We start from the raw sequence: 17,389 nt of genomic DNA, 5'->3' as shown, positions 1-17,389 counted from the left end.
ATGACCCACTAATAATGTAATTATTTTATCAAATTAGTTTAACTGTCTATGAAAATGCCATTTTTGTTAAAAATTTTACCAAAACCCTGCATAATGCACAATCACTAATAATGACCAACTTCTTGTAGCAGCCATTATAGAAAATGTACACAGGTCTCAAAAGCCATCTCTGAAGCACAATTCCATGTGCTAGTGCGTAGCCTGCTAATCTTTATATTTAAAGTTTAGCCAACTTGGATCTATTTGCTAGCTAACAAGGTAGAACAGTTGAATTTGGTATGAACACACCCTTCTGTCCATCTCCCACTGCTTGAACAGCATGCTAGCCTGTCCACTTTGTTCTTAAGTTTTCGTTTTTGCGTCTTTTACTTTTGGTTTAAGCTTCAAACAGCTTAAAATACAATATTTTTTGTTAATCGAAAATATATTTCACAGCAGTTTAGACGGTACAATGATTCTCTACACTATACTTGCTTGTTTTGTCACACAAACTGAAATTAGGCAAACTATTATAATTTTAGCAACCAAGAAATAGCGAAGCGATTTCTGCATAGTGCATCATTAAGTTTTAGTTTATTATTGTAAAATAATGTCTCAATGTGTTTCACCGTCCATATGAGCGGTTCTGCTGGACCAAACCGCAAATGGCGAGTAGAAACCGCATTTTGTCGGAGAGGAAAAAGTTATTTTTCCCATTTGTTGTTCTCAGTGGCAGGGGGATGAGGTTGGTATTTGTGTGTAAATTGGAAGTTGCACAGTCACAGCAGAAGGAGCGAGACCAAAAAGACAACACGAGAACAAGTGGACATAAATACAGGCATTTGGAATATCGTGCTAAAACATACTATCTAAACATACTTTGAATCTAATGAATCTAATGAATTCAATATATTGCCCAGCCATAGTTTGAGGCTGGGTTGCCGATTGGTTAGGTTGAGGCTTGGTTGAGTTAGTTTAGGTTGAGGCTGGGTTAGATTGAGGTTGGTTTAGGTTAAGTTTGGTTGAGGCTTGGTTGAGTTAGGTTGGGTTGGGGTTTTGTTAGGTTTGGTTTGGTTGAGGCTGGGCTGAAGTTGGGTTAGGTTATGTTGAGTTGAAGCTGGGTTGAGGTTGGGTTGGGTTAGGCTGGGTTGAGGTTGGGTTGGGTTAGGCAGTGTTGAGATTGGGTTGGGTTGAAGCTGGGTCGGGTTAGTTTGGGTTCAGGTCGGTTGTGTGAGAGAGAGTGAGGTTCCGTGTCCCTGAGATGAACAGGTACTATTGATCCAGGGGGCCGAGAGGAGAAAAGGCCTGGTGCTTTAAACAGGCACGCCGGCTCAATCGATAGACATTTATCTATGTGAAGGCGAACATGACATGTCTGTTTTCATAATGGTGGCCGCGCATTGCCCACAGCGTCGTAACTCACTAACCCTCATCTCTCTCTCTTTCTCTCCCTCGCTCTCTATTCATCTCCCTCTTCCTCTTTCCACCTCGCTCTGTCTCTACTGTACAGTCGCACTCCATCTTGAATCCCCCTCTCACCGATTTCTACCTCCGCCTCTCTTTTTCCCCAGCTCTTTCTCTCTCTCCCTCTCTCACCATTTCTCTCTCTCTTTCTGTCTCAGTGCAGTGTCAATGAGATTGCAGCATTCAGGATGTCCATACTGTTTTAGCTGCATCCCTCCCTCTCTCTCTCTATCTCTCTCTCTTCCTCTCTAATCCCCCTCTCTCTACCTCTAGTGTGTATTTTTGGTCTGTTGTTCGTGGTGTCTGGCACCACCTATCTTCCGTCTTTTATCAGAAGCACAGGTCTGAATGCAAACTACAGTACCACTGCAATGACCCAAAACGCAGCACATATATATACAGTGCCTTGCGAAAGTATTCGGCCCCCTTGAACTTTGCGACCTTTTGCCACATTTCAGGCTTCAAACATAAAGATAGTCTTTTGCAGACTCCATCAGGTTTTCTTCCAGAATGGTCCTGTATTTGGCTCCATCCATCTTCCCATCAATTTTAACCATCTTCCCTGTCCCTGCTGAAGAAAAGCAGGCCCAAACCATGATGCTGCCACCACCATGTTTGACAGTGGGGATGGTGTGTTCAGGGTGATGAGCTGTGTTGCTTTTACGCCAAACAATAATTTTGCACGCCCAATTTTTCAGGTTTTGATTTGTTAAAAAAGTTTGAAATATCCAATAAATGTCGTTCCACTTCATGATTGTGTCCCACTTGTTGTTGATTCTTCACAAAAAAATACAGTTTTATATCTTTATGTTTGAAGCCTGAAATGTGGCAAAAGGTCGCAAAGTTCAAGGGGGCCGAATACTTTCGCAAGGCACTGTATATATAGTGGGGCAAAAAAGTATTTAGTCAGCCACCAATTGTGCAAATTCTCCCACTTAAAAAGATGAGAGAGGCCTGTAATTTTCATCATAGGTACACTTCAACTATGACAGACCAAATGAGAAAAAAAATCCAGAAAATCACATTGTAGGATTTTTTATGAATTTATTTGCAAATTATGGTGGAAAATAAGTATTTGGTCAATAACAAAAGTTTATCTCAATACTTTGTTATATACCCTTTGTTGGCAATGACAGAGGTCAAACGTTTTCTGTAAGTCTTCACAAGGTTTTCACACACTGTTGCTGGTATTTTGGCCCATTCCTCCATGCAGATCTCCTCTAGAGCAGTGATGTTTTGGGGCTGTTGCTGGGCAACACGGACTTTCAACTCCCTCCAAAGATTTTCTATGGGGTTGAGATCTGGAGACTAGGCCACTCCAGGACCTTGAAATGCTTCTTACGAAGCCACTCCTTCGTTGCCCGGGCGGTGTGTTTGGGATCATTGTCATGCTGAAAGACCCAGCCACGTTTCATCTTCAATGCCCTTGCTGATGGAAGGAGGTTTTCACTCAAAATCTCACGATACATGGCCCCATTCATTCTTTCCTTTACACGGATCAGTCGTCCTGGTCCCTTTGCAGAAAAACAGCCCCAAAGCATGATGTTTCCACCCCCATGCTTTACAGTAGGCATGGTGTTCTTTGGATGCAACTCAGCATTCTTTGTCCTTCAAACACGACAAGTTGAGTTTTTACCAAAAAGTTCTATTTTGGTTTCATCTTCCTCTGGATCATCCAAATGCTCTCTAGCAAACTTCAGGCGGGCCTGGACATGTACTGGCTTAAGCAAGGGGACACGTCTGGCACTGCAGGTTTTGAGTCCCTGGCAGCGTAGTGTGTTACTGATGGTAGGCTTTGTTACTTTGGTCCCAGCTCTCTGCAGGTCATTCACTAGGTCCCCCCGTGTGGTTCCGGGATTTTTGCTCACCGTTCTTGTGATCATTTTGACCCCACGGGGTGAGATCTTACGTGGAGCCCCAGATCGAGGGAGATTATCAGTGGTCTTGTATGTCTTCCATTTCCTAATAATTGCTCCCACAGTTGATTTCTTCAAACCAAACTGCTTACCTATTGCAGATTCAGTCTTCCCAGCCTGGTGCAGGTCTACAATTTTGTTTCTGGTGTCCTTTGACAGCTCTTTGGTCTTGGCCATAGTGGAGTTTGGAGTGTGACTGTTTGAGGTTGTGGACAGGTGTCTTTTATACTGATAACAAGTTCAAACAGGTGCCATTAATACAGGTAACGAGTGGAGGACAGAGGAGCCTCTTAAAGAAGAAGTTACAGGTCTGTGAGAGCCAGAAATCATGCTTGTTTGTAGGTGACCAAATAATAATTTTCCACCGTAATTTGCAAATAAATTCATAAAAAATCCTACAATGTGATTTTCTGGATTTTTTTTCTCATTTTGTCTGTCATAGTTGAAGTGTACCTATGATGAAAATTACAGGCCTCTCTCATCTTTTTAAGTGGAAGAACTTGCACAAGTGGTGGCTGACTAAATACTTTTTTGCCCCACTGTATATAGCTACATATCAGGGAACATTCATTCAGCAAATATTTTATTTACATTCACAGTCAGCTGATTGGCCAAAGCTATGGGTCTATTCTCATTGACAAGAGTTAAGGCGAATTTCGAGAGATTCTAATGGTATCTATTCTCGAGAGAAACTACTGTAATGTAAACTTGCGTATTTCTCATGTCTCGAATGCTATCTCCGGAGGTCGCGCACGACACTCGTCCAACAGATGCCCCCCTCTAAGCAGGGGAGTGTAAACAGAATTGTGTCCTTGAGCCCAACATTCATACAGTAAAAATACTAATAGCAGAGTAATGTTTTTGAAACAGCTGAAATGTAGACATGTTCATTATATTTTAAACTAGTTTTATTGAGTTTTCATCTGAAATTGCATTAACAACTTGTTACATTCTCAAATTGTCGCCCGTAGCTTTAAAAAATGGAAGCTCAACGGTGTTGACTTACATGATATTAATAAAAATGTACTTTTATATTCGTATGAGAGGGCTGAACGTTCATGTTTGATATGCTAACATTACTAGCTAGCTAGCCCAATAATGGACAAAAGGAGCCAAGGACCATACATGTTCTGTTTAAAGGTGAATTAGCTCTGGAAACCAAAACAGCCTAACACTCCATCTCAATTGCTGTACGGATCTAGAAACATAAATCTCTCTACTTTCATATCACATCAAAATAATTTCACATATGCAAAATACGTTTTATCACAGTTGCAGCAGACAGTATTTTTCAGTGACAACATGTTTGTGGCGTCCATCTTCCGTTTACACACAGGTATTCGGAGACACAGATAAATAATTAGCACAGGTAGTCCACTCTATCTTCGTCTGTTTTCCGTAAACATGCGCTGTAACATGGGAATATGGCTGTGTGTGAACCTTAACCCTATTAAGGTGTCTAGTAATTGAACTTTTTTTGTATTTGTATTGTTTCTCGCTGATATGAAATATATGCTACTTATGTTTCCAAAACAGTACTGCAAGCGATGCATGTTCATTTTTAAAGGAAGCGTCGGAAATCTTAACAAAACTGCCCTGGTCAGAAGATACTATCGTCAATAGGCGATAACACCATAGTACCCTCCAAGTTCGTCATCAAGCTCGAGATCCTGGGTCTCGACCCCGCCCTGTGCAACTGGGTACTAGACTTCCTGACGGGCCACCCCCAGGTGGTGAGGGTAGGCAACAACATCTCCACCCCGCTGATCCTCAACACTCGGGCCCCACAAGGGTGCGTTCTGAGCCCTCTCCTGTACTCCTTGTTCACCCACGACTCCAACTCAATCATCAAGTTTGCGGACGACACAACAGTGGTAGGCTTGATTACCAACAACGACGAGACGGCCTACAGGGAGGAGGTGAGGGCCCTCGGAGTGTGGTGTCAGGAAAATAACCTCACACTCAACGTCAACAAAACTAAGGAGATGATTGTGGACTTCAGGAAACAGCAGAGGGAACACCCCCCTATCCACATCGATGGAACAGTAGTGGAGAGGGTAGTAAGTTTTAAGTTCCTCGGCGTACACATCACAGACAAACTGAATTGGTCCACCCACACAGACAGCATCGCAGCAGCGCCTCTTCAACCTCCGGAGGCTGAAGAAATTTGGCTTGTCACCAAAAGCACTCACAAACTTCTACAGATGCACAATCGAGAGCATCCTGTCGGGCTGTATCACCGCCTGGTACGGCAACTGCTCCGCCCACAACCGTAAGGCTCTCCAGAGGGTATTGAGGTCTGCACAACGCATCACCGGGGGCAAACTACCTGCCCTCCAGGACACCTACACCACCCGGTGTCACAGGAAGGCCATAAAGATCATCAAGGACAACAACCACCCTAGACACTGCCTGTTCACCCCGCTATCATCCAGAAGGCGAGGTCAGTACAGGGGCATCAAAGCTGGGACCGAGAGACTGAAAAACAGCTTCTATCTCAAGGCCATCAGACTGTTAAACAGCCACCACTAACATTGAGTGGCTGCTGCCAACACACTGACTCAACTCCAGCCACTTTAATAATGGGAATTGATGGGAAATGATGTAAAATAGCCACTTTAAACAATGCTACCTAATATAATGTTTACATACCCTACATTATTCATCTCATATGTCTACGTATATACTGTACTCTATATCATCTACTGCATCTTTATGTAATACATGTATCACTAGCCACTTTAACTATGCCACTTTGTTTACATACTCATCTCATATGTATATACTGTACTCAATACCATCTACTGTATCTTGCCTATGCCGCTCTGTACCATCACTCATTCATATATCTTTAGGTACATATTCTTTATCCCCTTACACTTGTGTCTATAAGGTAGTAGTTTTGGAATTGTTAGCTAGATTACTTGTTGGTTACTACTGCATTGTCGGAACTAGAAGCACATGCATTTCGCTACACTCGCATTAACATCTGCTAACCATGTGTATGTGACAAATAAAATTTGATTTGATTTACCATCTATGAATGGTGTTCTAGCTAGCTAGCTGTGTTATTGTCTTGCAAGCTACATTTAATGTGTGTACTAATGAGAAAATAAACCCTTGCGTGTACATTTTTGCATTATTCAAGAGTGTAATAAGGCTTGGTTGCATTATTTAAGAGCGTGGCTAATACGTTTTAGCCACAAAGTCATAAAATCTGAATTTAAGACCAAAAAGCAAATTTGTGTTTTCATGAATTTGTACAATATAGCAGCTCAGTTAAACAATTAGTCTAATCTAATAGCTAGGCCTATTTTCAATTTTTGAAGATCAAGGGATATTAAATGAATTGGAATGACAGAAAATCTGACAGACTGTTGTTTTTTTATGTAAAGATATAGCCTGTAGTAGAAAGCAACAGGTTAGAAGAAGACTACATAACCAACCCATGAAGAAAAAATGCAACATCATCTATTTATGGCCAGCTATGTAAACTCTAACATGGATTTATCCTGCAGTAGATGTTACATTTGTAATATAAATCTAATCTAATTTTATTGGTCACATACACGTGTTTGGCAGATGTTATTGCGGGTGTAGTGAAATGTTAGTGCTTCTAGCTCTGACAGTGCAGTAATATCTAATGAGTAATATCTAACAGTTTCACAAAATATACCCAAAATACACGTATATCCAAGTAAGGAATGGATTAAGAATATATATACATACAGTTGAAGTCAGAAGTTTACATACACCTTAGCCAAATACATTTAAACTCAGTTTTTCACAATTCCTGACATTTAATCCTAGTAAAAAATCCCTGTCTTAGGTTAGTTAGGATCACCACTTTATTTTAAGAATGTGAAATGTCAGAATAATAGTAGAGAGAATTATTTATTTCAGTTTTTATTTCTTTCATCACATTCCCAGTGGGTCAGGAGTTTACATACACTCAATTAGTATTTGGTAGCATTGCCTTTAAATGGTTTAATTTAGGTCAAACGTTTCAGGTAGCCTTCCACAAGCTTCCCACAATAAGTTTGGTGCATTTTGTCCCATTCCTCCTGACAGAGCTGGTGTAATTGAGTCAGGTTTGTAGGCCTCCTTGCTCGCACACGCTTTTCCAGTTCTGCCCACAAATTTTCTATGGGATTGAGGTCAGGGCTTTGTGATGGCCACTCCAATACCTTGACTTTGTTGTACTTAAGCCATTTTTCCACAACTTTGGAAGTATGCTTTGGGTCATTGTCCGTATGGAAGACCCATTCACAACCAAGCAACAAACAGTCAACTTAGTGTATGTAAACTTCTGACCCACTGGAATTGTGATTTTTTTAAATTATAAATTAAATAATCTGTCTGTAAACAATTGTTGGAAAAATGACTTGAGACATGCACAAAGTAGATGTCCTAACTGACTTGCCAAAACTATAGTTTGTTAACAAGAAATGTGTGGAGTGGTTGAAAAACCAGTTTTAATGACTCCAACCTAAGTGTATGTAAACTTCCGACTTCACTGTACATATGAACTGGGTGAATCAATATGTAAACACAATTTAAAAGTGGCTAAGATACCGTGGAATAGTGTGGAGGGCAGTTTATACATATGAGATGAGTAATGGAAGATACGGAACATTATTTAAGTGGGTTGTAATTCATTTCTAAAAGTGGCCAGTGATTCCTAATCTATGTCTATAGGCAACCGTTGCTGATGTGCTATTGATGGCTGTTTAGCAGTCTTTATGGCCTTGAGATAGAAGCTGTTTTTCAGTCTCTCTGTGTCAGCTTTGATGCACCTGTTCTGACCTCGCCTTCTGGATGATAGCGGGGTGAACAGGCAGTGGCTCGGGTGGTTGATGTCCTTGATGATATTTTTGGCCCTCCTATGGCATCGGGTGCTGCAGGTGTCCAGGAGGGCGGGATGTTTGCCCCCAGTAATGTGTGGGCAGACCGCACCACCCTCTGGAGAGCTTTGCGGTTGTGGGCGGTGCAGTTGCCGTACCAGGCGGTGATACAGCCCGACAGGATGCTCTCAATTGTGCATCTGTAAAAGTTTGTGAGGGTTTTAGGGGCCAGGCACCACTCAAATGTATTTAGGCTCTTGAGGTTGAAGAGGCGCTGATGCGCCTTCTTCACCACATTGTCTGTGTGGGGGGGGACCATTTCAGCTTTTTAGTGATGTGTACGTTGAGGAACTTGAAGCTTTCCACCTTCCCTCATCTCCTCCCTGTAGGCTGTCTCATCGTTGTTGGTAATCATTAGAAGAAGACGATGTTTGTCTTCTTCTAATCGCCTCTTTAGCAGTTTGACATTTATGAGTCTTGTCCTTGAGGCAGAACTGAGTGATTTCAGCTAGTTTTGTGTGTCATCATATTGGTCTCTGACTTGTGGTCACTCGCTCAGGCGGAACAAACTTACATTTGCACTGAAAATGTAACTGAAAAAACAGAAAGGTGTCAAATAATGTTGGTGCAAACGTCTTTTCTGAATGTAAAAGTAATCCTAGAAGTAATCATTTAGTTTTTCAAAAATCTCTGTAATCTGATGACAATATTTTTGCTGGTAACATAACGAATTACAGTCACAATTTTTTTGTAATCCATTACTCCCCAATCCTGACTGTATGGTTGGTATGTGGTTTGTTCACTTGAACTGTGAGTTCATCAGAGTGCCTGTGTAATCGTTGGCTTTAGACATAAAACTGTGTAAAACAGATCTATTCATGCAAAGTGGGAACCATTGGTGTTTTTTTTTTGCAGTTTAGGTTAACCTCTATTGCTGCATGTTTTCTGTGATACAGTTTGTGAATGACATCATCTGTAAATCCATGTGATCCTTTGGGTTAGGCTTCGGTGAGAATTCAATGAGCCCAAGAAACATAATCCTGTAACAGGCAACTATGTACAAAAAACTTGAACCTAACCATCTTTCTCCCTCTCTCCTCTCCTACAGTACTGTGCGTTCCTCTCCCTTCTGTTCATCCTCATCTCCATCACCACCTTCTGCCTGGAGACGCACGAGGCCTTCAACACCATCTACAACAAAACAGAAAATGTGACGGTGGGCAATGTGACAAGTCAGGAGATCGTCTACGAGGTGGTGACCGACGGCTGGCTCACCTATGTGGAGGGAACGTGCGTCATCTGGTTCACCATCGAGGTCATGATGCGCGTGATCTTCTGCCCATGCAAGAAGGAGTTCTTCAGTAGCACCCTCAATATCATTGACTTTATTGCCATCATGCCCTTCTACCTGGAGGTGGCGCTGAGCGGTCTGGATTCCAAAGCCGCCAAAGACGTGTTGGGCTTCCTGCGAGTTGTGCGCTTCGTCAGGATCCTGCGTATCTTCAAGTTGACTCGTCACTTCGTGGGTCTGCGGGTGCTGGGCCACACGCTCCGCGCCAGTACCAACGAGTTCCTCCTCCTCATCATCTTCCTCGCCCTCGGGGTGCTCATCTTCGCCACCATGATCTACTATGCCGAGCGCATCGGTGCCGACCCTGACGACCCTACGGCCGCCAAACACACAAACTTCAAGAACATCCCCATTGGCTTCTGGTGGGCCGTGGTCACCATGACCACTCTGGGCTATGGGGACATGTACCCCGAGACGTGGTCGGGGATGCTAGTGGGCGCACTGTGTGCCCTGGCGGGGGTGCTGACCATTGCCATGCCTGTGCCCGTCATCGTCAACAACTTTGGCATGTACTACTCACTGGCCATGGCCAAGCAGAAGCTGCCCAAGAGGAAGGGCAAGCACATCCCTCGGCCCACCATGCCGGGCTCGCCCAACTACTGCAAGCCAGACGCCCTGGCCATGGCCACTGCCGGGCCGGGTATGGTGGGCTCAGGCAGCCTGGGGGGAGGGGACTGCCCTCTGGCCCAGGAGGAGATCATCGAGATCAACAGGACAGGTGAGTAGAGCAGGGGAGGGAGGAGATGGATGGAGGGAGAGAAGGGGAGGAGAGGCATGTGTGTGCGTGCGTGCACGCGCCTGTGTGAGTGTTTGTGTGTGTGGCTGAAGTATATTTGGAATCTATCTAGAGTGACTGACTGCTGGTGACCTGCAGCATCCCACACTAATATTGCAATATTATGATCAAATTACCCCGATCACTCTCTCTACATGATGTGGTGTCTCGGCTTGTCTCTGAGTCACATATAACTAACCCAATGTACCACAACATATACCCCAAGTCTGAATCACTGTACTGAACTTTAGCCAATAAAGAACACCCATAAAATACTGGAACAGTCTTAAATAGCACTTTGTCAGATTATGGTTCCCAACCATCCCAATCCTCCCTTTCTACCGCATGTGTGGGTATGTGGTGTGTGTGTTTCCATCCCTCTCCAGTCTGTAGAATTAACCCGATTTAGAGAGTGTGGGGAGAAATGAAGTGGATCTGTAACCATGTTAAATAGGGAAGCTGAGGCCGCACGCACGCACGCACACATGCGCACACACACACACACACACACACACACACACACACACACACACACACACAAGCTGATGAGGTCAGATAGACACCGTAGCTCTGTATAGAGAAGGGCGATCCCATAATCTAACCCCCCCCCCAGCCACCCCTCCACCCTCATCCTTCTCTCTCTGCTGGGTAGCTCTCAACACGTCGGCTTTAACGTTTATAAATATTTGGTTGGGAAGATTGGCCTGTCAAAACGCTGTTTGACAGTGGACAGAAATGTAATTAAACTTGAAGAGTAGAGCGGGTGATGGGTGGAGGGTTGGGATGGGGGTGGATTGGGAGAAGGATTAGTTATGACAAGAGAGAAGTTGAGAAGCATGTAAAATGGAATTCTAGAGGGCCCCTCAATTTACATATGTAGGCTACTCAGAGCCTGATACCTGATCGCATGCGTGCACTCACCCAAGCACACACACGCACACACACGTGCATGTACACACACACTCGGGATGTGCGCGAGTACTCAAGTACTGGAATCTGTGTTTGTATTCAATTAAATTATTGAGTACTCAACATTTTCAAATGCAACTATTTAGCAGGTTACATTTAAAAGCGCTGACAACATTTCTGCAAGATCTGAGTATGTCAAGGGCAGTGAATGTTAAAGTTGTGTATCAGAACAACATGCAGTGGGCCACTGCAGCTAAATAAATATAGGGGAAACACTCCACACTGAATTGACAAGTAATACATTACACACACACACACACACTTACTGTACATACATTTGTACATCATATAGGCCTATTTCCCTCTTGCACTAGCAACCCCCCACACTAGTAATAAATAGGCTTTTTTTTGTGTGTGTGTGTTTGTAGGGACATGCCAGTCCCGATCAGCTGGTGAGTTCACACAGCCAAAAGAGCTCCTTCTGTCAACACAGCTTACAGCCCAGGAGGGGAGACAAGTGTAGCTCAGGCTGTAGAGCATGGCTGCTTGCAGAGTTCAATTCCCACAGGGGACTAGTAGCAAGAAAAAAGTATTAAAATGTATGCATTCACTACTGTAAGTTGTTCTGGATAAGAGCCTCTGCTAAATGACTAAAATGTAAATAGGGAGAGAGGATTGGTGTGGAGTAACCAACGAAGCTCTGTTTGAAAGTTGTAGGGCCAGGTTCTGGGAAACAGTTTAAGCCTAGAGTAAAAAATTATTTAAATCAAGAATTTCCATTGAACATGCTTTTTAGTCCTGGGATCTTTTATTTCAGGTCGTGAGGCATGGACCAACACATTTCTACAATCAAGATGGCGGCAGGGCAGTTTCGCTAAGCGTGTTGTGTCACGCTGTTTGTTTGTTTCAAGTGTTACACGTTTTTATTACTTTGCAAAACCGTTATAGGCTGCGAAAGTTAAACAACAGGCAAAATCTAAAATCCTACAGGATCAAAGCAATCGAAGTGTTAAAATCGCTAGTAAACCAAGCAGGGACATCTGCTGGTTTCGACATGAGGAGATAAGCCGGTGTGGTGCCCTCCCTGAAAGCCGAGAGAGGATACATCTGTGTTGTGACTGACTGTCTAGACACGTTTGGGCCGACTAGCCTTGGATACTCCTCGACGGTCAGGTTTTTCGTCTGTGTTCCAGCAATCTACCAGAGTCTTCTGACTCCTTTCCTGCCTTGCTGTGCTGTGTGCTTAGGGTTGCCAACTGTCCCGTATTAGCTGGGATGTCCCTTATATTGGGCTAAATTGGTTTGTCCCATACGGGACATCCCTTGTCCCGTATATTCATCCAATCACAGTATAGCCTAAACGCGCCAATTCCTGAAAAGTCATTTCTGTTGCTTTCTGTACTTTATGCCGTCGGGAATTCTCAATTGGCCATTGGAGGGGAGAATGACCTAACTCAGCATGCATCCACAGAAATGCACAAGAAGGCCATGCTGGCTAAAGGGGCTAGCAATATCAGTGCATTCATCGCGACGTCTACTGCAGAAAATAACAAAGTCGCGGCAAGTGAAGCCTCTCCTATGTGTACCATACGGTTAAACACGGACTCAGCTACAACAGCACCGACTGCCTTTTTAAGCTCAACGGTGCTTTGTTCCATGACTCAAAATGTTGTGAAGAAGTTGCACTTGGGAAGAACGAAAGCTGAGATGATTACAATGAATGTTTTAGGACCAAAGTCTGTGCGGGATATTTTGGATGATCTGTCCCCGACCGAAGGTGAGCCGGTGTATTTCTCGGTTGCCAGTGATACCCCCAACAAGGGAAATAGAAAAATGTTTCCAGTGTGCGTGAGATATTTCTCTGTGACTGATGGAATGCAGTGCAAGTTACTTGACTTTCATGAAGACAGTGGTGAAACTGCAAATGGCATACATCAAGCTCTGATGAGCTGTCTGGAAAAGCATGAACTGGATATTAGACACATCCCAGCCTATGCAGCAGATAATGCCAATGTCAACTTTGGAAAACACCACTCTGTTTACCAGCTATTGAGCAGTGACAACAATCGCATTCTGAAAGCTAATTGCCCAGCTCACATAGCTCATAATGCCTGCAAGCCCACCTGCGATCAGCTGTCAGTGGGTATTGAGACAATTGTTTTAAAGATCGACAGCCACTTCTCAGTATCTGCTTCCCGAAGAGAGGAACTGCGAGCATTTTTTGCCTTTGTTGACATTGAGTGCCGTGAAATTCTGAGACATGTTTGCACATGATGGCTCTCGCTTCATCCAGCTGTCGATCGTCTCCTGCAAAGCTGGCCAGCTCTTCATACTTCAGGTCCCCTGGGGAGACAAAGGGTATTTTTGAGTATGAAGAAAAAACGGAAGCTGCTGAGATTTATCTGTGCTTTTTCCACAACGTTGGGGTGTGTTTTTGACCAACTCTTAAAAAAAGCTTTAGGAAACAACGCTCTGCATGACAGATGTTTACAAGGAAGTCCAAAAGTTTAAAATGAAGATGCTTTAGCGGAAACAGGACAGCTTTTTTTTGGATACCAGACCAAGCAGCTGATGGACAAACAATTGTCAGCACAAAGATCCAAGCAGCAACAGGACTTTGAAGTTCTATGACACTGTCATTACATACATACTCTGAAACGGATCGGCCTCTATGAGGAGCTCTCCTTCACTGACCTGGAGCAGGTGGTGGTTGCCCTCAAAATGACAGAGACCGTCAGTATGGACCAACTCTATGAAGAGTTTTGCGCTTGCTGGGAGGAAATACAGAAAGCCAGACAGGATACCACAAAATCCACCAGTGAGAAGTGGGTGGCAGTTTTCCAAAACCTAGGGAAAGCCAACTTGATCAACATGTTCAGGATTGGTCTCATTTATCCTCAGTGTGCCAGGCTCAAATGCCTTTGTAGAGAGGATTTTCTCTCTGATGACCATTTAAATGGTCAGACTCAAGAAACAGATGCAGCACAGAGCTGATCAAAAATGAACTTCAAATATCTGTGAACTGTGACTTGTCATGTGAGGACTTCTCTCTGGCTATGCAAAAGGACAAAGGACTGCTTGAATCAGTCAAGAGCAGCAAAGAATATCCATGGAAAAAGTAGACTTGGTGAGTGACTCATGCCCCTCTTTTCCTCTTTTGCATTTGAAATGGTTTTTTTTTGTGTTTTTTTTGCTGTAAAGGTCAAAATTGAGATTTCTTTGATAATTTATTTTGAGGTTTATTCACATAAGTTTACATAATGATACAGTTTTAGTCAAGCTATAGACTAAATGGAATATAACCATGTTTTGCGTTTCCAATTTAATAAGAATATGAATATACACTGTATATTCATTCACACAACACCATACCTACACCGCCGTGGCACCGTGCTCTGGCACGCCACCTTTTGTCCCTTATTTGGTAGTGAGAAAGTTGGCAACCCTATATGTGTTGGAAGCCGGAGGTTGGTATCTGCGCTGTGAGATAACGTCTTGATGCGCTGGGCTATCCCGGCTCGGTGAACTTGCCACCTGTGATTGGCTGGTCTACTGGGCACAAACGCTCTGGCATTCTACGGGGATGAAACACTTAGCACAGGGTGTCGCACGGTGAAACACCGTTTCCCATTCATTTCAATGGAAGGAAAGCAGAGAGGGCGGGGGACCTTTGGGCGGTGCGAAAGTGGCGTGGGAGGTGGTGGAAAAATTATATTTTCCCAAGTTTATGCAAATCACCAGCAGCAACCGCTGGGCGATGACCAATCATATCTAGTGGTTCCCATGACGAATTTGACGCTATGCCACCCAAGGCTGGAGACTTTCTTCAGCAAAGATGGCTGACAAAATACTAGGATGGAAGCAAATGTAAGTTATTATAACGTCATAACGAATCATGCAAAAAATGTACAGTTGACAGGAATATGTTAGTTAATGTAGAGACAAACGATTATGCATATTTTTTTTATCATAAAGTTAATTTACGAAAATTGCGATTTAGCAAGCTAGCTGACAAGCTAACATTAGCCAGCTAGCTGGCTAGCTTTATGGGTGTTGTGACATGAGTATGAAATCGTAATTCTGGTTGTGCTTTAGGGACTCCTGAAACAACCAGCAACCCAGGCTGTCGTCTTGTGAAACAGTGGATGTAAAGAATCTAGCTAGCTAAAGCATTTACTACAAATTGAATTTACAATTTTGTAAGCTTGCCTTGCTGATATTTGCCATGCAATGCAAATAGATGAAATAACGTAGCTAGCTATGTTCTTGCTTATTGTGCAATGGAGGATAACAATACATGTATGCCTATGTATGTGTAACGTTAACTAACTCACTTTTGTACTGTAGTATCTGGGATCTACATCTGTTTATATTAGTTACTATGCAGTTACTAAGCAGTAACGTATTACGGCAGTGTTACGTTACTACGCCTAATAGGAAATGCACATGCGCACTAGGGTGCCGGGAACTGTAGAGCACGAGGGGTTTTGACTAAACGAAAACTAACTGTACTCCCGTCTCCTGCCTGGTCATTTCTCCACAACACAAATATTACAGTGGCGACGAGGTGATTAAACTACATAAACGGACATTGCTTGAAGGATAGAATGTTGCGTGAGTAATGAAACTCAAAATAATTATGTAATTCGTCAGCTATTTTTTATTTTCTTTCGCCAGTAGAGAAGGCTAAGCACTGCTAGTAGGTACAGTATTCAGGAGCTGCCAAGTAGCAAGACTATTGGAGTCCAGAATAGCGACACTGCCCTCTGGTGGTTAAATTTAAAAAATGTAATTGAACCCATTGAAATTAGGCGATCTCAGTGGAGAAATATTGTCAAGAAAAAAAAGGAAGAAGGAACGTAACACGGTGTGTACATTATTACAAATGAGTGCAGTGAATGAAGTAATTGCAGAAACTTCTGAAGTGAAGAATTAGATGAAAATGAAGGAATACAAGGAATACGGAAACTGAAAATGAAAGTGAAAATGCCAAGTAAAAATGGCAACCATTGGTCGAGTACCAGAGTTTGAGGCTACAAAAGAGGATTTTGATTCCTATTTGGAGCGTTTTGAGTGTTGGCTGGCTGCAAATGAAATCAAAGATGAAAAGAAAGCAGACGTATTTCTCAGTGTTTTGGGTCCAACTGAGTATGGATTGCTGAAATGTCTCATTGAACCAATAAAAGCAAGGTACTCTTTCAAGGTATTTCAAGCCTAAGCCAATTCTCATTGCAGAACGTTTCAGATATTACCAACGTCACCAGAGTCTAAGGGAAACTGGCTGACTACATCCTTGCTTTAAAAAGGCTGGCAAATACATGTGAGTTTGCACGATTTCTTGATGATGCTCTCCGAGACAAGTTTGTATGTGGTCTCACAGGTGAAGCATATCACAGAAGGCTTCTGTCAGAGAATGACCTGACCTTTAAGAAAGCCTGTAATATAGCACTTGGACTCGAGCTTGCCCACAGGGATACTATTGAGCTATCGGGACATGCAGAACGTCAGAAAGGTGTTCACAAGGTCAGTGATGCACGTGGTGAAAAAGGCTCACAAAAGTCACACTTTTCTCAGTCCTGTCCTCAAGGTTACACAAGAACAAAGCAGCCCACATCTCAAAGGTCTAAGCCAAGTTGCTACAGATGTGGGGGAGATAATCATCAGCACAGTGAATGTCGATTCCAAAATGAAAAGTGACACAACTGTGGAAAGGTTGGACATTTACAGAGAGTGTGTAAAGCCTCGAAACACACAGCAAGAGCGCACACAGTGTCAGACGCAGCAGAAGAAGAGGAAGGCACAACTGAAACAGTAGTGGAACTGTTCAGTGTACACAGCTCAACAACAAAAAAATGGAATCTATCTCAACATGGAGTTAGCGGGAAAACCAGTAAAAATGCAGCTGGACACCGGAGCGTCTGTATCTCTGGTTCCAGAGAGACTCTTCAAAGAAAAACTGAAAGAGTGCCCTCTTCAGCCCGCGTCCATCTGCCTTTCTTCATACACTGGTGACACTATTCCTGTGTTAGGGCAGATCCAGGTACCCGTCCGGTATGAGGGGGAAGGAGTGGACGCTACCGCTTGTCATTGTTAAAGGAGAAAAATCAGCCTTGCTAGGCAGAAACTGGCTACAAAAGATCAAGTTGAACTG

At 43.3% G+C, this 17,389-nt stretch overlaps 1 protein-coding gene across 4 annotated transcripts in view; it reads left to right on the top strand.

Annotated features, from left to right (window-relative positions):
- Nucleotides 1–17,389, top strand: part of LOC110521873 (potassium voltage-gated channel subfamily C member 1-like) — a 148,966-nt gene that overhangs the window by 61,009 nt on the left and 70,568 nt on the right. For all 4 annotated transcript variants that reach the window (XM_036968949.1, XM_036968948.1, XM_036968947.1 and 1 more), the window contains exon 2: nucleotides 9,312–10,272. In XM_036968949.1, coding sequence (XP_036824844.1) covers nucleotides 9,312–10,272 — 961 coding nt within the window. The remainder of the gene's footprint in view (nucleotides 1–9,311; nucleotides 10,273–17,389) is intronic.

Source organism: Oncorhynchus mykiss, chromosome 30, assembly GCF_013265735.2.
Source record: "Oncorhynchus mykiss isolate Arlee chromosome 30, USDA_OmykA_1.1, whole genome shotgun sequence".
Lineage (NCBI taxonomy): Eukaryota > Metazoa > Chordata > Actinopteri > Salmoniformes > Salmonidae > Oncorhynchus > Oncorhynchus mykiss.
The sequence above is the reverse complement of the archived record's forward strand: the minus strand, read 5'-3'. Positions and strand labels throughout refer to the sequence as shown.